Genomic DNA, 22,860 nt, shown 5'->3' on the forward strand with positions numbered 1-22,860 from the left:
CTATGGTTTCTCTTCACTGTCAGAATGCAGCATCATTACTCCTGGGCTTTGCAGCTGTTGCTAAGTAGAGTAAGGGCCTTTTGAACACTGTGGTACTAAGACAGCTGCTAAATGACTGATGGATAGGTGCACTGGACAGACAAGGTTACTGTTCCCCGTAAGACAAGCACATGACTAAGTTACTCGGAATAGTGCACCTATTTAAAGTTACCTGCTTCTTATTTCTGCAGTTGTTTTTTCTTTCTTTTACTGATTTTATTTTATGTGCATGAGTGCTTTGCCTGTATATATGGATGTGCACCACATGCCTGCCTACAGATGGTTGTGAACGCCAGTGTAGGTGCTGGGAACAGAACCCTTTACAAGAACAGCAAGTGCTCTTAACCACTGAGCCATCTCTCCAGATCAGACATTTTTCCATTTAATGTGTTCAACTCATGGTTAAAAGTATTGAAGTAACAGAAAGTGCAACTTTGAGATGAGGGTGTAGATGTCGTGTGACTGTAGCATGGAAGTGTTACAGTCAAGGCCGTGAGAACAGAAGTCTGTCCTTTGACAGGTCTAAGGGCCAGAGATCCAAAATCGAACAAGGCCGTGCTGTCTTGGAGGCTGTGGGGAGATTGTTCTAGGACTCTCTGGTGGCCACTGCTTAGTACTCCTTGGCTTTTAGACTCACCTCTGGTAAATTGCCTTTATTATCACATGGCGTTCTCCCTGTCTGTGTGACCTCACGTTTTTAAATTTCATTTTGTGTGGGTATGTACAGCGTACATGTGGAGAGCAGAAGACAATCGTGGGTATCAGTCCATCGGTCCGCCTTTTGTTTGAAACAGTCTCTCATTGGCCTAGACCTTCACCATGCAGGCCAGGCGAGGTGGCCCTCAAATCTCCAGGGATGCCCGTGTCTCTGCCTCCCATCTCACCATCCCTGGGATTGCAGGTGTGACACGTACACTCCGATTTTTACGTGGCTTTGGGGGATCTAATTGCATGGCTTCGTGCTTGCGAAGGAAGCCCTTTGCCGACTGAGCTAGCTCCCCCGTTTTCTTTTGGGCCCCTTCCTTGAAGGATACTAGTCATATTAGATAGTAGGTTAGAGGCCGCCCTTCCACGAAATGAAAGAAAAAGAACAAGAAATGCTAATCATTGGGGGATGAGGAAGGACTGAATATGGTCATGGTCACTAATTATAAAAGAAGATAAAGAGCGAATTGTCCTTCCAGTTCTAATTCTGTCGTGGATTTTTGTTGTTGTTTGTTTTAGTAATGGGTAAGCACACAAAATATAGTTGATACTGAAAGTATAATATTTAGTATGTTGCTCCATAGCTTCCATTTTGAATGCCTATTTTAACTTTTCATTGAGTCAAGTTAGTTTTGATGTGGGATGTTTTTATTTGCATGCAAGTTTAACAGTAAAGTTTCTAAAAGTTTTCAAAGTAAAAAAAAATTATTTTTAGTTAAAAAGAAGAAGAAGAAGGATGGGGTGGCACAGAGCCCCAGGGACCTGCTGAGGCCCTGTCTGTGCATCAATAAACAAACCATAAGTGTGCCGTAAAAATTTAGTGCAGTGGGCTGGTGGTGGCACACACCCTTAATCCCAGCACTAAGGGAGGCAGAGACAGGTGGATCTCTGTGAGTTCGAGGCCAGCCTGGTCTACAGAGCGAGTTCCAGAACAGCCAGAGCTGTTACACAGAGAAACCTTGACTCACAAAAGAAAAAAAAAATAGAATACAGCTATAGTCTGGCTCCCAGCCCTCCAAATGGGTTTGTTTTGTTCTTTTCTAACGTTCTCTCTTACGTGTGGACATGGGTGTGTGTGTCGCCGTTACCTGCGGTGTGAGCCTCGTGTATAACCTGCACTGGTTATTTGCAGTGGTCCCCGGCATTCACAGTTACCCGTGCGCACACAGTTACTTTGGGCCCTCTTGCCTTGCTCCTGGCCCCACAGCCAGTTTAGAGTTGTGGGCATAAAATACGGTGATCCATTGTCTCTTTCTTCGGATTTTAAATGGTGTTCCTCTGAGACCATCCAGAAGTCATATCTCTGACCTCTGGGCTTTGCACACTCTTTTTCCTTTCTTCTCCGTTTATTGTGATTTCATTGTCACCTCTCTAGGTCCCTGAGCAATATAAAACTCACACTGTGGTTACCTAGATGTGGTTTTCATCCCATCATGTTGTAGCTCCTGGTGACCCTTGAGGTAGCCATTTCCTAGGCACAGTGTCCTCTGGCCTAGCTGAAGAGCTCCACTCCCAGGACCAGAGTCAGGCTGACATTTGTGGTGTGGCGGCAGGGCTGAGGCCTCCAGAACACATCCATGGGTGGGCCCTGGGATGGGAAGGAAGTGCTGGTGGCCAGAGGCCAGGCATTGTCTGTGTCCCCATGGCTGGAAGCTGCCTCCCTGCCCCCAACAAATGCAGCAGGCAGTGAGCAGGAAGCTTCAGCATGACCTCACCAGCGCCAGATGAGCGGGTACCTTCTCCCTGCCTCTACAGGAAAGCCCAGTGCCTGGCTGGAAATGCCTCAAACAGGGACCTTGTTCTCATGTCTTGGCTTCCTCCCAGATGTACTCTTCTTTATTGGGGTGGGAAGTGTGTCGAGAGAGGATGGAGATGCAGCTCAGGGTCTCAGCGAGCCAGGCCAGTGCTTTCCCGCCGGGCTGCACCCAGTGCGGCTGGTTGTTTTCTCAAAGGCTCGTCCACAGGCCTCCCGAGTCACTCTCTGTTTTGAAAAATTCGGCTCACTGTGCAGCTCCAAAGGCTGGCGGCGGCAGAGCCCGGCAGTGCTGTCCAATCATTTGTGCTGCCCAGTGCAGGAGGATTGACGCTCAGGCCTGCCTAGGACACAGGGCACAGCTGAAGGCCTGGGTGAGGTCTTGACTCACAAAGTAAAAGGAAAGCTGTGACCGACTTTTGCCGAGCCTGCAGGGTCTCCAGGTTCAGTCCTCAGTTCTCTAAAACTAAAGGCCATCGGTCGACGGCCAGTACCCTTAGGACAGGACTCAACAGCCAGGCCCTTAGAAGGTCGTTGTTCTCGTCAAAGCTGAAAAGTCAGCCTGCCATGGTCGGTGCATGACTGTAACCCTAGCACTCCTCTGAAGAGGCAGAGGTAGCAGAATTAGGAGTTCAAGGTCAGCCTTGGTTACATAGCAAGCTTGAGGCCAGCCTGGACTACGTGAGATACTGTGGTTGGTTTTGTTTGTTTGTTTGTTTGTTTGTTTGTTTGTTTGTTTGTTTGTTTTAAAGGGCAATAAAGGGGCTGGGGAGAAGGATGGTTCAGTGGGTAAGAGTGTTGTACAAGCGAGAAAAGCTACATTCAGATCCCCAGTGACCACATAAAAGCTGGACGTGTTTGCATGCACCTGTAATCCCAGTGTTAGGGGATAGAAGACAGGCAGAGCCCAGGAGCTCAGTGGCTTTTAGGTTCAGTGAGAGACCCTGTCTCAAGGGAATCCAATAGAGTGACAGAGTAAGACATCTGCCATTTCTAGCCTCTGCAGGAACATGCACACACACTTACACACACGTGCATACACACACAAAAGCCGGCATAGTGGTTCACAACTATAATCCCAGCTGAAGCAATGAAGATCACCACTTTGAGGCCAGCCTGGGCTATATGGCTATTTCAAGGCCAGCCTGAGCTACAAAATGAAACCCTATCTCAATTTTTTTTTTAATTAAAGAAGTTTTAAAAGCCAGACTGTCGGCCGTGAAGACTCAGCCAGATGCCCTTTGGAATAGGCACACTGGGCTAGAGCACATAGTCTAGCTTCGGGAATCCCCCACTAGACGTGGAGGCAGGTTGAGGATCGAGGTGCATCCTAGAAGCTTTTGAGGCCCCAGGAAGACTGACCCCTCTGCCACAGACTCGGGGCTTCTGTGTTAAACAGGATCCCCAAGGCTCAGAGCCCTGTGGAGGGCAGAGCAGCCATGGAGAGGCGCGTCCTCAGCCTGCTGTCTTCGCTGCCCTGGCTACAGCAGGCGTCTCTTCACCAGGCGCCTCTCCTCTTTGGTCCCTTGTCCCATTTTGCGCTGCTGACTGGCCAAGGCCCCAACAGGAAACTGACATTTCCTCTCCGGGCTGCCGTCACTTGAGGTGATGTTCCTGGGCACTGTCCTATGCTCTTGATTCTTTTGTTCCTCAGGACCTTTCTTCTGTGGTCCCAAGGAGGACCCTTATTTCCCAGCTCCCTCTCCACCAACTCTTCCTGGAGCTGGGCCTCCCAGCCTTCATTCCTCCTGGGCTCCAGCTCCTGCCAACCCATGTTCCCACAGCTCCTCAGGGCTCCTAACTCTGCAGAACCTGTGGGAACAGAACCTGGCTCCCTGTCCCAGCTGGGCTCCTGGTGGGGCTCCCCCACCCCCTCCGCCCAGCCGCTCACATCAGATACTTGGATTCTCTGTTCTTTCCTCTGACCCTCTATGATAGCTCCCAGCGCTGTTCTCCTCCGCCTCTCTCTGTCACCAAGGCCCTGCCCAGCGCTGTTCCCCTCTGCCTCTCTCTGTCACCAAGGCCCCTGCCCAGCGCTGTTCCCCTCTGCCTCTCTGTCACCAAGGCCCCTGCCCAGCGCTGTTCCCCTCTGCCTCTCTGTCACCAAGGCCCCTGCCCAGCGCTGTTCCCCTCTGCCTCTCTGTCACCAAGGCCCCTGCCCAGCGCTGTTCCCCTCTGCCTCTCTGTCACCAAGGCCCTGCCCAGCCCTTAGGCCTTGGCCTCTCTAGGCTGTCATCACCAGCATCCATCGTTCAGCCCATCCTCCATGGGCTCAAAGGGATTTAAGAAGTCAGTCTGACACTATCATGTCTCCCCTCAGAACAGACCAGAATTCCCTGTGACTGTAGCCTGACCCGCCCCCAGCAGCCCAGAGACCCTGAGCTGTAAGAGCATGGGGCAGCATGGGTCACCTGTCCCAAGGCATCACCTGGGACCCACTCCCAGGAGCAGTCTCCTGGGGCCGTCACCCCAAATTTAGCACACAGACCAGACACCATAGTCTCACAGTTGACTCACAGGATGGAGGCCAAATGGAGGTGAGAGTGTCAGCCTGGCTGAGCCCTTCTGGTGGTCTGCAGATAATCATGGGCATTCCTTGGTGTGTAGGTCCAGAATCCCCAGACCCCTGTCCTATAGCTACGTGGCTTTCTCCTCATGGGTGTGTCTGTATCTGTACTTACCCCGCCCTCTCCACAAAAGAAGCCAGTCATACCGAAGCAGGGACCCATCCCACTCTACCATAATCTCATCTTCACTCGTGCTATCCTCAGTGAACCTCCTTGGAAGAACGATCCCATCTGAGGCAAAACATGTTCAGCCTTCAGCATATGAATTGGGGGATACAATTTAGCTCGTAACATGCCCTGGTCCCAGGGTCTCCAGCTTGAGAACCAGGGCAGATTCCTGGGCACTGAGGTTCACATGCCTCAAGGATACCTTCCAGCAGATCCTATCAGATGGTGTGCCCCTGGTGTTATGTGGACATACGTTCCAGGCCCTTGGAGGCAGAGGTCACCTGTAGTGACCTCAGGAAGGGTGGCGGCATAAGTCCGTCTGGAGGTGGCGGATGCAGGCCTGCCCTTCAGCTGGGAGCTGCTCCAGCCTTCCTCTCGTGTCTTCTCCCCAGGAATGCGCCCCCACCCTTTGCTGCAGCTGTGACCCACAAGGCCATTTCCCAGCTGCTACAAACAGACCTTTCCGAATTCAAGAAGTTGCCTGAACAAGAGGAAGAGGAGGAGGAAGAGGAAGAGGAGGAAGAGAAAGCCCTTGTGACCTGTGAGTTCCTCTCATATGTCTCTGAGACTGTTTAGCAAGTGATAGACTCAGGTTGACACTGAAGGTCAGTGCCCTTGACAGCAGGGTCAGAGTACAAAGGAAACATGGCATGGCGGGAGGAAACCTGGACGGGCCAGCACCCAGGTCAGAGCCAGCCAGGGAGACACCCGGTCCTGACCAGGCACTGCCTGCATCTTCTCTCTTTATGCTTCAGAGCCCTTGGGAATGAATGAGCTTGTCCTGCCTTACACGTGAACCCAAGGTGTTGGCTCACAGCACACAGCCAGCCTCACCTGTGCTTGCTCCCCTCAGCTGGCATGAGGCCCTCAGCAGTGTGGCCTGTCTGCCCATGGAGGGGAGCAGCTATTTTCTAGGTCCCGTGCCCTGACTTACCTTAGTTGGGACCATTGGATGTCAGCACTCGGTGGCCCCATCTCCATGGGGTGGCAAAGTCGAGGCTAACGTGGCCGCTGTCGGAGCAGCCGCCGCCCGTGGGCTGGGCCCTACAGTGGTCCACCACAACCAGAGGGACCCAGGAGCTGGGAGTGTGTGCCCAGAGGCTTCAGGGCCCTCATCTGCAGGGCTGTCTTTCCCAGTCTTTTAGCAAGGCGTTGGTTGTTGTGAGGTCGGACTTGGCAGGAAGGACGTGGCCGCTGCAGGAGTGGGCCACACAGGCTGGGGCGGTGTGTTCCAGGCGGCAGAAGGCAGAAGGCAGGTTCTCCTTCGCTGCCAATTCTGTGTGCTTTAAGCTCGGCATCAGGGCATGTGTAGAAGGAAGGACACAGAACACAACAGGAGAAAAGGTACAGCCTCTCGGAATTATGCCTACCAGCCACCCTCCCCACCCTTTTCCTGGCCCCTCCACAACTCCCTGCCAGCCTTCATCCCAGCATGGCCTTGCCCCTCGCCTGGGAGACAACTATCCACAGTGACAACGGCCATTGTTCTCTATAAAGCCATCGGGCTTCCAGCCTGGTGGCAGCTGCCACCGGGGCCCACAAAGGAAGCACCCCCACCTTACCTCTCTAGACGGGAAACAGCATCACCTGCTGGTAGGGAGTAGAATTACAGCTGACGAGCCAGGCTTCACCAGGGCATGTGGAGACGGGGGGAGTCTGCCCTGCCCTCCCTGTCTGCCCCAGAGCTGCCATGCAGGCCTAGGCTTGTGAAGTCGAGGGCCTGTGGCAAGTCTGTAGTTTCTAAGTTGCTCCTGCCCAGCTGTATCAGCACGTTCTGTGAGGCTGTCCACAGGCAGATGTGACCTCAGCATCTCTGCCCACCTGCCAGCAGCTTCCCTGTGATTGTTGTGAAGCCAGACCTCCCAGGCAGTTCCTGAAGTCAGGGCTGTAGCCTTGGCCAGAAGTCAGGATAGGGCTTCAAGAGCCTGAGGCTGGGCATTCCTGCGGGGCTTGTCTCCTCGGTTTTAATTGCCCTTTCTTTGCTTGAGCAAAATTCAAGTCTAAACCTATTGCTGGAAATAGCAGTGTAACCTAAGACTAAAAAGGAGGCAGCCTGGGTCACATTAGAGCTGTGGTCCCTAGGTTGGGCCTAATACAGTCAGCTCTCCAGCTCCTGAGCCGCTCCACAGCTGTCTGGGCTGCTTGAGTGGCCCACTGCCCTGGATGCACAGCAGACTGAAGATTTCCTGCCCCCGCCTTGATAGAGGATTCTGGGTGGGTTTATTCTTCTCCTTGCTCGTGGCTTTTCTTCTGTGGCTCCCTCTGGCTTCCTTCCACGCCTTCCTTTTTCTTCCTAGCCACACTTCTGCCAATTCTTGTCCCTCTGGTGTGGCTTTGATGTTTGAACTCTGTGGTTCTCAGTTCCCTGACCTTGAGCTGCCCTCTTGGACGATGGCTCTGACTCACGTATACCTGCCTGCTGCACGCACCCAGACAGGCGAGAGGGCTTTATGCATTTGAGATGAAGTGAGGCCTGGAAGCCTAGCCCCGGAGTCTCCTTTGAACTTCATCCTTGGTGGTCTCTCCTAGAAGCTAGGCTTTGTGGGGCTTTTTTCTTTTTAAATCTGAGTTCAGCTCTGCACAGCACATTACCAGGTCCAGCACTCGAGAGTGGCTTGAGCCCCACTGGCTGTTCTGTTCTGCCCCATCCTTTAAATGAACTTTGTTTTGAAATAATCATAGGTACACATGCAGATAATTATGGGAAACAATGCAGAACTATCCCAACTGCACATGACCCAGTTTCCTCCTGGTAATAGTTTGTCACACACAGGATCTGAACATGGTCAGACACACGACAGTTTCCGTATCACAACGATCTTCTACAGGCCGCCCTAATTCACCTCTCCTGCTATATACCCAGTCCCTAACTCCTGGCAGTGACTGGTTTTCTCCATCTCAGTGATGTCATTTCAAAAAAGCCTGACATCTGGGGAATGGCATCTTCCATTTGGTGTGGTTCTCCGGGGACTGACCTGTCTGGGCCACCTATCAACGCTTCCCTGAGTTCTGCTCAGGGAACCCTCACTCAGGGTCTAGCTGCCGAGTCATTTGTAGTTGGAGGGAATCTGGACAGATGACAGGTTTGGGCTATCACAGATGAAGCTAGTGTGATTCATGCACTGTTCTCGTGGGAACAGCCCTCATTTTTCTGGGATTCATGCCCAAGAGTACAGTTGCTGGCTGAGGGGATAGTTGTGTGTTTAGGTGTGGTGTGGGAATCTTTTTTCTTTCTTTTTCTTTTTCTTTTTTTTTCTTTTTTCCTTTTTCTTTTTTTCTTTTTCTTTTTTTTTTTTTTTTTTTTTTTGGTTTTTTTAGAGACAGGGTTTCTCTGTGTAGTTTTGGTGCCTGTCCTGGAACTCACTCTGTAGACCAGGCTGGCCTCAAACTCACAGAGATCCGCTTGCCTCTGCCTCCCGAGTGCTGGGATTAAAGGTGTGTGCACTACCACTGCCCGGCAGAAATCTTTTTAACCATAGCTCAATTTTTAATCGGTGCAGGCAGAATTCACTTATGCCTCTGTCATTGGACATAAAGTATTCCTAATTAGCGGGCAGCCCCCAGACATTTTTTTGTCAGCAGCGACAGACTTTCTTGCCTAGTTTATAGGTTAGTGTGCTGAGCTTGCCCTGGTTGGTGAGGCGGGGCCCTTGAGGGCTCGAGTGGGGCTGTTTAAACCCAGAGGACATGGCAGGAAAGGAGTACGGGAAGGAGCTGAGCCCCGACTGCATGGTTTTGCTTTTTGGTTAACAATTTCTCCCTCATGCCCATCAGTGCTTGATGCCAAAGGCCTGGCACGGAGCTTCTTTAACTGCCTTTGGGAAGTATGTAGCCAGTGGCAGAAGCGGGTGCCGTTGACTGCCCAGGCCCCTCAGCGGCAGTGGCTGGTCTCAATCCATGCCATCCGGAACACACGGCGCAAGATGGAGGATCGACATGTGTCCCTTCCTACTTTCAACCACCTCTTCGGCTTGTCTGTGAGTGTTGCCCCAGCAGAGCCCAGAAACGGGCAGTAGAGCATGAGGGGGGGGCTGATGAGAAGGTCAGGAGCCCTGAGTGCTGGGAGGGCTGCGGCCAAAGCTGAGCCTGGGGAAAGACCGAGAAGTTGCTGTCCTGGGGCTGAGTGCTAGGCACCTCTCAGAGCACCACCCTGCGGAGCCTGAGACGCTAATTCACGGCACCAAGCTTCCGGGCACATTCCTTTCCACAGCCAAAGACTAAACAAAGCAACAGTTGGCTGTGTTTTTATATAAAGAGGCCAGGTGCTAGGTTCAGACTTGAATTGCTGTGTCTCTAACAGTGAATGCCTCCTGATGCGTCCTACCTTGGGTTATGTCTGCAATAGCCTGGAAGAGCTGTTGAGCCTGAGGCTCTGAGGGCTGACCTTTCCTAAGCCTCCCTGTTTGTAGTACTTGAGCAGTTTGACTTGTCGGATGGTAAAGGCCATGCCAGCTCTTCCAGACCCTACTTGTCTTGGGTGTGTTTTGTTGCCTGAGGCTAGGTCATTTATAAAAAATGTATTTCTTACTGCTCTGGAGACTGAGAGGCTTTATGTCATGGGCTGCATCTGAAGAGACCAAAGCAGTGAAGGCTGTCACATAGCAAGATAGAACAAGTTTCCCAAGGAGAAAACCTCCTTGATAGCCCATTCATCCCTCGGTGGATTGATCCCAATTACCTCCCAAAGATCTCCTTACACACCGTGGGGATTAGGTTTCCAACATAATAATGAAGTGTAGACGAACTTTGCAACCATAGCGCTGCCCTAGCTACTGCCTGGAGAACGCCCTCCCCGTGAGAGCAGCCGGCTAGGGCCCGACTCCCACTGTGTCCCACCAGGACTCTGTGGACCGCGCCTACTTCGCTGTGTTTGACGGTCATGGAGGAGTGGACGCTGCAAGGTATGCCTCTGTCCACGTGCACGCCAATGCCTCCCACCGGCCAGAGCTGCTCACAGACCCGGCAGCGGCCCTCAAAGAAGCCTTCCGGCGCACTGATGAGATGTTTCTCCGGAAAGCCAAGCGAGAGGTGAGAACGGGCCGCTGAGTCTAAAGTGCTGTTTGCAGAACGCTAGCTCTTAGCATCAGAGAGTTCTGGTCTCCATAAAGGAAGGAAAGTGAAAGTGACTGGTGGTTCAGGAAGGAAGGGTCTCACTAAGCACAGCTGGAAGTCATTCATTTTGTGAGGTCTGGGGCTCAGTTTTCATTTGAATGGAGGCAGCACTAAGCTTCCTGTTGTACTAGTCTTGTTTTTTATCACCATAACAAACTAATTAAGGTTGGAGCACTTTATAAAGACGGTTGATTTTGATTCAGTTTGGTACGTGCAAGGTACATGGCCTTCTTGATAATGGCCTTGCTAGTAGTGTGTCATGGTGGCTCAGAGCAAGAAATGGGGGGAAAGAGTGTGTGTGTGTGTGTGTGTGTGTGTGTGTGTGTGTGTGTGTGTGTGTGTGTGTGTACAAATGTGCATGTGCACGTGTATGGATATATATGTATCTCTGGTCTCCCTCGTCTCCCAAAGCCACCAGGGCCTAACTATGAGGAGATAGCTCTACCCTGTACCCTATCCATTCCTCATCTAGCCGCAGTCACCTCCCAGTGCTCACCCCAGCAAAGTCATCTTCCCCAGCACTATAGCTGATGCTCTGACCCTCTTAGTGCCTCATAATGGAAATTAAGTTATAGCACATGGAGACTTGAGACCTGCGAACCACAGCACTCCTGGGCCACCATGCTGGATCTCTACAACATAGACATGGTCTGCCAACCCGGCAAAGGCTACCTGACTTAAGACCCAGGCTGGTTCCTTCCACTGAGGACGGTAGAATGGCAGATCATTTACAGCTCCGTGAGCAGAAGTCACAGGGCAGAGAGGCAAGCCTGGCTTCCCAGGAATCCGAGTCCCAGCAAACTCAGTTTTAGGTACTCTGAATTACCCATGCTAGTCTGAGCTTTGGTACAGCCCCCAGCCAGCCAGTGCCAGGAGAACGTAGGCCCTGTAGGTGAACCAGGCAGCTTTGCGGGCATGGGCTCCAGACTGGCTGGTGAGCCTGTGAAAGGTAACACTAACAGCTTGGGTTTGTGTCACTAAAGTTCAGCAGCTCTGGGAGTGCTGGTCTCACCAGGACCAACAAGGTCCCAGATGTCAGTTCATCAAAAAAAAACAAAACAACCAAAAAGAAAATAGAGAGCATGATTAACAAAGTGTCCCATGCCCCTTGTTCAGCCAGGTCTCGACGGGCTGCTGGGAGCCGCTGGGAACTTCTCTTCTTGGAGTGACAACTATGTGCAGGCATGAGGCCCTTGTTTATGAAAAAAGACCATGGGCCTCTCCTCTGTGGCTAAAACCGACCTCACTGGGCCCTCTCAGCAGCAGTGAAGACAGGGTCTAATGTTGTGGCCATTTTAGACGTTGAGACACCGATACTTTAGATGCTTAAGAAACCAATCCTAGAAATGGGCCTTCAGGGCCTGTGCTCAGGCCAGCCCAGAACCCCACAACAGTGGCAGGTAAAGAGCAGATGGCCGCTGGCTGACAGTGAGCAAGGAGGCCATGCTGCCCAGAGTCTGGAAGACCTCGGCCCCGAGCTTCACTGGTAGAGGCCACCCTGGAATAACAGAACACTGGAGAGAGATTCTCAGTCATCATACACCGGCCCGAAGACCTTAGTGGAATACAGCAGAACTGAATTCCATTTCTCAACAGAAAGCTGGGGAACACCTAAAACTCCAAGGGCAGCCTAGTGGCCTCCGTCACACCCAGCAGGCCACCGGGATTAGGGTTACCCCTCAGAACAGAGGAAGAAGTTTCCTAGGCAGGTGCTCAGTTCCCTTCCCTTACCTCCTTCTCGGTCAGGGTCAGACTTAAGGGTCTCCCACTGGTCTGCACCTCAGCCCTTCTGTTCGTTCATACAGATTTGCTGAGGTGTAATTCGAGCATATGCTGTATTTGTTTACAGTATGCAGCTGAAGAAGCTGTGACTTACACGTACACTCATGAAGCCCTGCCTCAGTACTGGTCATGCCTAAATCGTCCTGCTCTCTGGCCCTGCCCACCCCACCCTTCCATGCCCGTTTTCAGTATCAGTGGTCTGCTTCCTGCCAGTTCCACGTTGGGTCTGAAGGGGGTGCTGTGGCACACGTTCTCTCCATACAGCATGAAAATGAGCCTGAGTACGGGGCGGGCCCGTGGGGTTCCTTTGTGGAGGACCGCCCTCCTCCGCGTCCTCTCTCTCCATGGCTCTCCTCCTCTCCCTGCAGCGACTGCAGAGCGGCACCACAGGTGTGTGTGCACTCATCACAGGAGCGACCCTGCACGTTGCCTGGCTCGGAGACTCGCAGGTCATTCTGGTACAGCAGGGCCAGGTGGTGAAGCTGATGGAGCCACACAAACCCGAGCGACAGGTAAGGGGTGCCCTTCATCCAAGCCTAAGACATTCTCAGACTCCTGCTGTGCTGAGCCCCAGCAGGGGACCCATGTCCGGGGACCCCACGGGGGAAGTGGAATGCCAGGAGGCCCCAGCACGGTATTGTTGGGGTAAACCAGAAAGTACAAACGGGTCCAGAAGACTCCCAGTGCTCCTGCAGAAGGGCAGGGGTCCCATGTGAGCCCTTCCTGGGAGCCCAGAGTTTCAAGCAAGAACAGGACCTTGTGCCCTAACAGGCAAACCCAGCACTGGGCCAGCAGAGAACCCGCCACAGTGGCAGGCAAAGAGCAGATGGCCGCTGGCTGAGAGTGAGCAGGGAGGCCACGCTGCCCAGAGTCTGGAAGACCTTGGCCCCGAGCTTCAATGGTAGACCCGGAGTCTGCCCTGGAATAACAGAATTCTCAAGTCACTCAGCCTCTTGAGTCTTGAGGTCCTCACCTTGGACATATGAGTTCCAGGTGCTCAGGTTCTGATCTCACAGACATGTCTGGACTGTCTCCTAGAGTCGGAAAGCGAATGCAGACTCGAGGAACGCCTCTACACCACCTGCCCAGCCCTGCTTCCCTCTGCTCCTCTCTGCCTCTGTCGCTTCATTGTGCAGCTGGGACCTCCCCTCGTCAGCACGCAAAGCTCCCAGCCTTTCTTACAGACACAGAGCGTGGCCTTCCATTCACAGTCCCGGCCCCAAGTCACAGACATTCACCAGGATTCTCTTCTTCCCGTTCTGAAAGGTGGCAGCAGTGGTAACTGTGCACATCACATGGCCCAAGCTCAGGTGTCTGCACAGCAGGTTTCTAGGAGCAAGGATGCTAAGTCACGGCAGACATGCTAGTCTTGGAAATTTGCCCAGCTTCTGTCCTCAGCCTGGACCAGCCCGAGCCGAGCACTGCTGCTCAGAGTCCATTGTCCACAGTCTCACCAGTCCACGGAGTCAGCCCATCTGCTTCGTGGCATTTCATGGAGAGAAATAAACAGATGCCTGTTCACTCCAGATAAAGTTTTGGTGGCAAACCAGAGTCACTTCCCCCAAGTCTAGTGGGTGAACCAGGTGTTTATTAGGATTACTTACAAGTAACTTGAAGCTGCATCATGGAAAACCTGCACCAGGCTCATGAAGGCATCATCCCTGCAGCTTCCTGCACAGCATTCTGGGCTCCCCAGACCTTAAAAACCCAGTGAGCTTCTCTCCCTCTAGAGGGTCTGATTCATTTGGAAGGAAATTGTTCAACACCAGCTGGAAGGCAAGAATACCTCGTTTTTTCTTTCAGAGTGAGTTTGTTTTAGTTTTGAGGGTGGGGTTTTGTTTGTTTGTTTTTTAGGTAAGTTCTCCCTATGTAGCTCTGCCTGGCCTAGAACCCGCTATATAGCCCAGCCTAACCTCAAATTCGAGACAGTCCTTCCACCTCTGCCTCTCAGGTGCTAAGACTACACGTGTGAGCTACCCCACCCAGCCTTCTAGAGCAAATCTGAGCATATTTTGTTGTTGTTAAAATTTCATTATTTTTATTTATGTGCAAGAGTGTTTGCCCACAAGTATGTGATCTACATTTGTGCCCAGTATCTACAAAGGCCAGGGAGGGTGTCAGATGCCCTAGAACTGCAGTTACAGGCTGATATGAGCCACCATGTGGGTGCTGGGAACTGAACTTGGGTTCTCTACAAGAGCAGCCAGTGCTTTTAACCACTAAGCCATCTGTCCAGCTCTTGAATATCTTTTCAAAAGTTCAAGATCATTGCATTCTTTTCTGCATCCACTGTGTCTGTCCTTGGCCTGTTTTTTGCACTGACTGTGGGCATTGCATCCATGTTGGGGAGGTCAGCTCCTGCCTGGGGACCTGGACATGTTCCCTACGCACCCCTCTTTTGTTGTGGGAGGACAGGTAGCAGGCAGAGACGTGGCTCCTGGTTTGGGAGGCACATGTGCTCATGCTAGTGTGTAGAAGAGAGAACCAAGGTTCAGAAAGGCTTAGTCACTTATCCAGAGCACACAGCTAAGGTGATAGCCTCTGCCACTCTCTTTCCACCACAACTACCGGGGATTGATATCTGCTCCCTGACAGGCCCTCCTTCCTTGGGCAGGTAAAATATAACCAGTTCTGGATGCCTGCCAAGCTTGGCCCAGGAGCTGGATATTTTATTCCAACACCTGCAAGCTGTATCCAATAACCCTTTCCACCCAACCCTGAGTCCTAGCTTGACCCTTCCGGGCCTCGGGGTTTGTCTGTCAGAGTCCCTTGATGGCATGGGTGAAGATGGAATTCGTGTCTGCACAGAAGCATGCCTATGGGCCAGGTGTCTGCTGACCTTAGCCTGCCGGGGCCAAGGTCAGATCCGAGCTCCTTCCCCATCCTGCCAACTCTCGCCTGTGATCCCTGTCACTGCCTGCCAACTGCCAGAAAATCAGTTAGACATCTGTACAAAGACCCCTGCTGGAGCCAGAGCCACAACAGGAACACGTGGACCTGGCAGCCTGGAGAGCTTCAGAGAGGGCCCAGCAACCAGCACAAGTGACTCTGGGTTGTGTGGGGACTCGTGATGGTATCTTACCCTGCAGTTGTCCAAACAGAGCCCACCCCACTCCTGGGCTCAGTTAGGCCAGCTGGCATTTAGTGTCTGCTTCGTAGGATGCTTCACTGAGGCAGCAAGATGATGAAATGGGACCTCGTGCCCTCTGCCCAGGCACTCTGTTTGGTGGAGAAGCAGGGCATAGCAGTGAGGGTGTAAGACCCAGGTCAAGTGCTGGGGAGAAAGCACATGAGGCATGGGCTGAGTCATGAAGCAGATGAGACTGCAGCAGTCGGTGATGAGAGAGAACAGATGATGCACCACTGACCTGCAGCTACTGGAACTGGAGTGGAAAAACAACTCTACCAACCCTCATCATGGCCAGGCCACTAGAGGGCAAGCTGAGGCCTGGTCTCAAGAGTGGGGCTGCGAGTTGTCGATGGCATCTGCAATTACACATCAGTGGCCTCAGGAGGGAGGAGTCCAGGCTTTGGGGAGATATGGAAAGGGCCTTGAGAGTCCACCGGGATGCCGAGGTGCTCTGAGTGGCACTGAAACCTTGCTGATGCCAGGGAAAGGGGTACTGTGGCTGTTCATAGCAACTGCTGTGCCAGCTAGCTTCAGCTGCGGAGAGGCTATTTCAGGAGGTGGGGAGGATAAAGCAGGAGGAACCAAGGGGAGGGTGTCAGAGGAAACAGACAAGGGTGGGTGGCTTACACCTGGAACAGGCATGAGCAGAGGGCAAGGCTGTGATCAGTACAGACTGAGGAGGCATCCAGGAAAGGGAAGAAGGACCAGGCCAGGACCGATCTCTCCAAGGCCAGCCAGCTCAGCACATTAAATCCTGGTGCTGTCGCCATTGTCGCAGACTGGATGGCCCTGTCGGCACTGAGGCCTTCGCTAGGGATTTCCAGATTGCCGGTCATGGTGGGGATCGTTGGCCCGGGTGCCCAGTTAAGCCCTGTTCCCACAGCCAAATATCTCAGGACCTAGAGCTTCAGAAAGGAGGGTTCTGCAACTTAGAAGCCTCTGGGAGGCTCTGCCCCAAGGGAGATGTGTCAGGTTTATCAAACAAATAAAATAAGGATATGAATGACCTCCCTCATCTAGGAGATGCCTTGCCCCAGAGGGCATAAGGTATATACACCAGCCTCCAGGAGACAAACTGCATCTGGAAGGCTTCTCCCCAGAGGGGATGGCAGAACCAAAGAGAGTTTTGAGATCATAGTGGCTAGACCAAGCCTCTGCCCATCCCCTGCAGTTAGGGTTGGAACGCCATGACCTTCTCACAAACAGACAATGCCTAGGGGTGAGTGGGGAGGATGACCACGGGCTGCCTCTCGCGCCTGGCTCCGGTGTGCCCTGTCCTGTAGCCCTCTGTACACAGCACACACCTCACCCAGCAGTTTTCAAGGTAGACCTGGAAGCCCCAGATTAAAGCTGAGGATCTGCACTGTGCCCCTCTGGCACACCAGTGACATCCCCCTTTTTTCTCAGTCAGTACATTTTGTTTCTGTATATGACTCTGTTTTTGAATCCAAATCTCTCTGTAGTATTTTTTAAATAAATATGTGTTTACAAAAAAAAGAAAAAAAAAAAAAAAGCTGAGGATCTGTCCTCCGAGTCTGAGCTAACACTGCTTAGAGACACACCATGGCTTGCGTGGCTGACCCTTCTATGCGGCCCCATTCCTTGATTATCCAGCCATTCCCACAGCTAAAAGACAGCGAGGCTAGTTACAGTGTGTCCTGTTTAATGGTGTCTGGCTTGGTTCAAGTACTTTGGCTTCAAGCGTGTCCTAGGACTGACTTAAGTTCTGTTTATATGGTGACATTTGAGCCCTCCCCTCACTCAAGTCCCCACCTTCCGACTGTCTCTTGCAGGATGAGAAAGAACGTATTGAAGCACTGGGTGGCTTTGTTTCTCTCATGGACTGCTGGAGAGTCAACGGGACCCTGGCAGTGTCCAGAGCCATTGGTAAGGGGGTGCACTGGGGCAGTGCAGGGTGGGGAGCCACAGTGACCTAGGGCAGGACCGTGTCCCTCGAGCACTCACAGCATGTAGACCTCCCAGACTACAGTGGAGCTGCCCCCAAATAAACCAGGATAAACTAAAAACACTGTGTTCAGAATGGGATCCACCCAACCCAGTGGACCCCAGCTCGGCACAGTCTGGGGAGCGTCAGCAGCTGCCTCCAGGACCCCAGCTGATTGTAAGCGGCAGTTCTCGGCTGCTTCCTTGGCACTGAGAAGGATGGACCGGGTCGCTGTACCCGGGAGAGGCTTGGGTTCAGGGTGCAGCTTGTGTTGACTGTGAGTCCTGTCACACACTAAAGTCCAGAAATCATGAAGAAGGAAGGGTGTGGCTCGGTCGGTCGGCAGAGTGCCTGCCCAGCACACACGGAGTCCCGGGCACAGTTCCTTAGCCGTGGTCCATCCCAGCTCAGGAGGGGGATGGAGGAGAATCAGAACTTCAAGGTTATCCTGGGCTGCATGGGGTATTTGAAGCCAGCCTGGGCTAGAGATCTTGTCTCCAATTATAACAAAGTAGAAACAAAGTCAGGGACCCTCTCTAGGCCCCCCTAAAATATAGTAGGAAACCCCTAGCCAGGGTTAAATAATCCATAGATGAGGTTCTTCTTTCAGCCCATGCACACCAATGGTTCTTTTCTTCCTCAAAAACAATGTTCAAGGTCCATTTTCCTCTGTGTACCACCACTGCTGGGACCCAGCTCAGAGACTACACCTGCCCCTTCCAACAACTCCATCTCCACCTAGGCCTTGGGAGATTGGCATCTGTCTTCTCACCTTCCTGAAGAGTCTTCGTCGGCTCCTTCCCCACGGCCTGTCTTTATGCTGCTGTAGCTCTTTATCTCTGGACACACTGGAGATGGCAGCCATTCCTGGAGCAAGAACTGCTCCTGTAGAGCTGGGGGGTGATGACTGTGCCCCCAAGAGGGTGGGAAGCACCAGGCAGGTGACCCCTCAAGAGCCAGCTGGGCTCTGCACCTCCATCGTGTGGGGATGGTGATAGGAGGTTGGTCCCGGGCCTGTGGGCAGTAGGAAACAAGGCTGTCTGTCTCTTCTTTCCCAGGGGATGTCTTCCAGAAGCCCTATGTGTCTGGTGAGGCAGATGCAGCATCCCGAGAGCTAACGGGCTCAGACGACTACCTGTTGCTTGCCTGTGATGGCTTCTTCGATGTTGTCCCCCACCAGGAAGTCCCGGGTCTTGTCCACAGCCACCTAATCCGGCAGAAGGGCATCGGGGTGCATGTTGCTGAGGAGCTAGTGGCCGTGGCCCGTGACCGGGGCTCCCATGACAACATTACAGTCATGGTAGTCTTCCTTAGGGACCCCCGAGAGCTGCTGGAGGGTGGAGCCCAGGGAACAGGGGGTGCCCAAGCAGATGTAGGAAGCCAGGGCTTGCCCACTGGCATCTCGGAACTTGAGACCAATAACTCACCAAGAAGCTGAGTGGTCCAGGCCCCAGCCCCACCCAACTCCTCCTGCCCTTGTGATCCCCCCTTCAAAGACCTTAGATCCAGCAGGTATAGTGGGCAGGGGTGCAGGCCCTCACAGCATCCCCTCAGCACCCCAGCCTTCACGAGGCCTGCCACAGTCTGTCCGCAGACCGCAGAACTGCAGGAGGCAGCGAGTGGACCTCAGAAGGAAGCGTAGGGAATGACCTCACCCGAGAGAGGATGGCTGAGGTGGGCCCAGCAGCACGGGGCTGAGGACAGAAACCACAGGCACCTGCTGGCATCCTAACCAGAAACACAGGTCAGGGCTCAGACCTTCGCACAGGCCTTTCAGGCCCATCCTGGGGTGAGGTCTGCAGCCAGGTACCTGGCCTGGGCTTGTGGCTTCTCACTGTACCCCAGCTGGGAGGAGCACCAGGGGACGACCCACTGCCACTCTTAGCTGAGTTCTAGGCCACCAGGGTCTTGTAGACCTCTTTCCCTTGAGCATCCTAGGGAGGTGAAGTCAGACGTGTGTGTGTGTGTGTGTGTGTGTGTGTACTTAGAGTTATTGCAAGGAAAGGTCTAATCCAGAATCAGTATTCAGGTTTTATCAGTGCCAAGCTGACCCACAAGGTCATGTAATTTAAGCTAAGCTTAGCATTTATTTTATTCCTGAAAACTTAAGTATTTTACTTTTTTATGTATTCATGAAGACATTTGCAGTATTACTGGGGTTTTTTGTTTTGTTTTTTTTGTTTTCCTGAATCAGGATGGAAACAAACTTTTCAGGTTGTGTTAACAAGCCACTTAAGTGCCTTAATCAGCTTTGGCGTAGATGAGGGCTGCTGGGCCCAGCGTGGATCCTGACGGGTGTGTTCAGGTTTTCAGGGAGGCAGCACTTGCTGTGGGGAGGTCCTTTTGTGCTTCTGGGAACCTCAGAACTTCCTTGAAGTGATCAGCAGAGGCTGTGACTGTGGGCATCTTGGGTGACAGTGGCCTCCTTGCCTACCCTTGAGGTCCAGCTAGATCCCACCTAGGAAGATCTTACTGCCCTTGGACTAGAAGTTTCCGAATCTTAGTATATTTGTCATCACATTGAGTCATTGAGGACAGTGCATGGTTAAGGAACTTTGGCCGGCCCGGAAGTACACCTCCTTGGGCACTAGCAGTCTGCTGCCACGGTCACCACCTGTCTCCTGTGGCTGGTGTCCTTGCCTGCTGGACTCTGTCCTCTGCCTGAGCAACATGAAAGAGTGCCACATCCCTGGAGCAGTGGGTGGGAGGCGCAGCAATGGTGCCTGGCTGCTTGGAGAGCTGTGATGTGTCAATCAGGCAAGGAAGCCAGGCCGAGGGAGGGACACCCAGAGCAGAAGGACTCAGGAGGCCCCCAGGGAGGCCCCAGTGTGAGCCAAGGCTGCAGCGTGCAGACACCAGCAGGTGCAGAGGCTCAGGGAGGGCAGCCTTGGGAGGAAGCTTGCCTGTGAGGTCCCCATAGAGAGGATGATAGTCCAGGGGTAGAGAGCAAAGCCTCGGCAAGCTTCGCAGAGCTTTGCTCAGCACACCTCTCTCAAAAGAAACAGGGCACACGTGCTCTTGATCCTGAGGCAAGCACACTGCCCGGCGGTGTCGGGAGAGCAGAGCCAGCTTTGGCTGGGCACGCCACCTGAACTTGGCCTTCACCCATTCCCACAGCAGGAACGGAGGAGTTGAGGCCATGCTGATTCCTTGGTCAAAGTCTCCTGGTAGGAAGCATCCTAAACACTCAGATAATTGCCCACTGTACGTGACTGGGTGTTGCTCAACTTGAAGGCCTGGTGCCCTCTCAGCACAGGAGTGTGGTTGTTGGTCCAGCCTGCCTGTAACAATGGCTTTGATAGAGGGAGATATTGACTTTGGTTTTCTCCCTTTTTTGCTAATCTTATTCTGTTCATTGCTGGCAAGAGTGGAATTTAGGCCCACATAGATGCCCCAGATAGTATGTTCTGATTCATACTCACATACAAGGTTGTGCCAGAATTCAAGGCCTCTGTAAAGAGAAGAATTTCCAGGCTTCTCTGAGTGCCTCTCCTTCCCCTCAGTCCTCTGCAGTGTTGATAGTCAAGCCCCTGCTGGGCAGTAGTCCAGAACCAACGCTAGGCGCTGCCCCATCCTCACCTAGTGACCAAGAGCGGGCACACTCTCCTGCCGTTGCGGGCTGGCCTTGTGCTAGCTCATGGCCACAGAGAAGGACTCTTGTGTCTTGACTGGAGCCGCCATACCTAGCCTACAAGAGGCTCCCCTGACCAGAGTAATCTTAAGTCCCAGCTTTACCACCGTCTCATTGCATGAGCTGAACAAGTCACTGTACCTCTCTGGCCCCAGTTACCCGTTTAAGGCACGGAGAGGGTGTGCAGCATTACCAGTCCTTCCGACCTGGAATTTTAGGGGCTGCTCGAAGTGAGCAGCTGCCGGAGCAGAGGAGCCCGTCCCCCACCAGGAGTAGAGAGGGGTTAAGTATTATTAGTGTCTATTCTTAAAATTAAGTGGGCTGGGAAAGCGCTGAGTTACAGATGCCAGTGTCTTGCATGGATACAAAAGCTAAAGCAGTCTGGCTGCCTCCCAGCAGAGCCGTAGGCGTCGGAGGTAGGAGGGGGAGGTGGGAGGGCACAGGCAGGCGTGAAGGGGTGTGGAAGCAAGGCATCTGCAGCAGAGCTGGGGAGTCTCCGGAAGCCCCTGGCGCTCTCCGAGATCTGTCGCCCCTACCCTCTTGGGTCCTGCATGCAGCGCCCCCTCCCCCCTCCCCGATGGTAGGTTTCAGCATGGGTGTCCTGGCTACCTCAGCTGTATTCTCAGGGCCAGGAGGACGGCCCTCGCCATACCGTAGGGAAGCCAGGCCAACTTGGTGTAAAGCAAGCTGTGTTTCTGGCTTGATTCTGCCTCTGTAGTGTCCAGGGATCATCTTCAGGAGTCCTGTGCTTTCACTGAATTCTGCAGCTTTACCAAACACACTGAGCTTTGCCAGTTACATGCCATGTGGGCCTTGCCAAGGGTTTATTTCAGGGGCCTTCCTGGGAGCCATGCGCAACAGCGAGTCTTGTTCTAGGATATCGTGTTTCTCTGATCTTAGGGACAAGTGCCAGCGTGATGAGCTTAGGACAGTCTCCTGGGGCCCGCTGTACTGGTGTCAATAAACGCATATTCAGTACCACTTGCATCTCCTGTCGGAGCGTCTGTCTGTAGTTATTTCTCTATCACTGACAAACACTGACAGAAAAACTTAAAAAGGAAGGCATCGGCTAAAGGTATTCGAGAGAGACCCCATGTGCTTGTGACAGACTTCATGGGTATCTACTTCAAAGCTAACCCAGGAAGTGTGAAGAGGTGACCAGGGATCCACACCAAGTGATCAGCTTCCTCAAGCCAAGTTCTGCTTGCTGGTTTCCACAATTTCCCAAAATTGTACCAACAGCTTGGGACCAAGCATTGGGAGATGAGCCTCTGAGAGACATTTTGGACTCAGGACCCTCCTGGTGTCCAGGGTATGTTCTGAAGCTGCTGAGGACCTGAGTGAGCACCTAGCCAGCTGGTCCTATTACCATCCTGAGACTGTCCGTCCCACCAGCTGTTGGGATAGGAAAGGGGGGGTCAGGCCTCTCAGGAGCCCCAACAGCATCAGCGGTACCTCACCGCGGCCAGGAGCCTGAAATGGCTCCGTCCCTTGGCCACTGGGACCCCCACCCTCTGCCTGGCACCCTTCTTCCTGCACGTAGGGCCTTCAAACAGGGCAAGGGCAGGAGCTCTCGGGAGAGGGCGGCACAGCCCTGGGTGAATGTACTAAGCTCTCTCGCTGGTTTTGAAGGCAGGGTTGTGGAACACTTTTTCCTTGTTTAGATTTTCCCGAGTTCTGTTTACTTAATACAGCAAACGTGCTTTTATTTTCAGTCAAATGTTATTTCGGTAGAACAGATGAATGTTAAAATACCATATTTTGGGTATATTATCTCCAAATACCCAAATGAACTAGTTACTTTCACATTACTGTGATTTAAAAAAAAAATGACAAAAAGCAAGTGATGGAAGAAGGTTCCAGAAGGGCACAGTCTGTCTGAACAGGGAAGGCATGTCAGGAGCATGAGAGGAGGCCAGCCCAGCAGCCTGGAAGAGCAGATCTCATCCACAGAGGAAGCAGGAAAAGACCAGAAGTAGGGGCAACTGTAAGCCTTCAAAGCCCACCCCCAGGGACCCACTTCCCCCA

General features: G+C 52.8%; 1 protein-coding gene across 4 annotated transcripts in view; it reads left to right on the forward strand.

Moving 5' to 3' along the window:
• The window catches only part of Ppm1f (protein phosphatase, Mg2+/Mn2+ dependent 1F), a 36,997-nt gene extending 15,190 nt beyond the window's left edge, over positions 1–21,807 (forward strand). For all 4 annotated transcript variants that reach the window (XM_076548395.1, XM_006993032.4, XM_076548393.1 and 1 more), the window contains 6 exons: positions 5,625–5,773; positions 9,007–9,209; positions 10,072–10,260; positions 12,495–12,638; positions 17,050–17,143; positions 18,260–21,807. In XM_076548395.1, the coding sequence (XP_076404510.1) occupies positions 5,625–5,773; positions 9,007–9,209; positions 10,072–10,260; positions 12,495–12,638; positions 17,050–17,143; positions 18,260–18,639 (1,159 nt within the window). In that variant the 3' untranslated portion in view covers positions 18,640–21,807. The remainder of the gene's footprint in view (positions 1–5,624; positions 5,774–9,006; positions 9,210–10,071; positions 10,261–12,494; positions 12,639–17,049; positions 17,144–18,259) is intronic.
• The last annotated feature ends 1,053 nt before the right edge of the window (positions 21,808–22,860 follow it).

The sequence above is a fragment of the Peromyscus maniculatus genome, chromosome 12, assembly GCF_049852395.1.
Source record: "Peromyscus maniculatus bairdii isolate BWxNUB_F1_BW_parent chromosome 12, HU_Pman_BW_mat_3.1, whole genome shotgun sequence".
NCBI classification, from domain to species: Eukaryota; Metazoa; Chordata; class Mammalia; order Rodentia; family Cricetidae; genus Peromyscus; species Peromyscus maniculatus.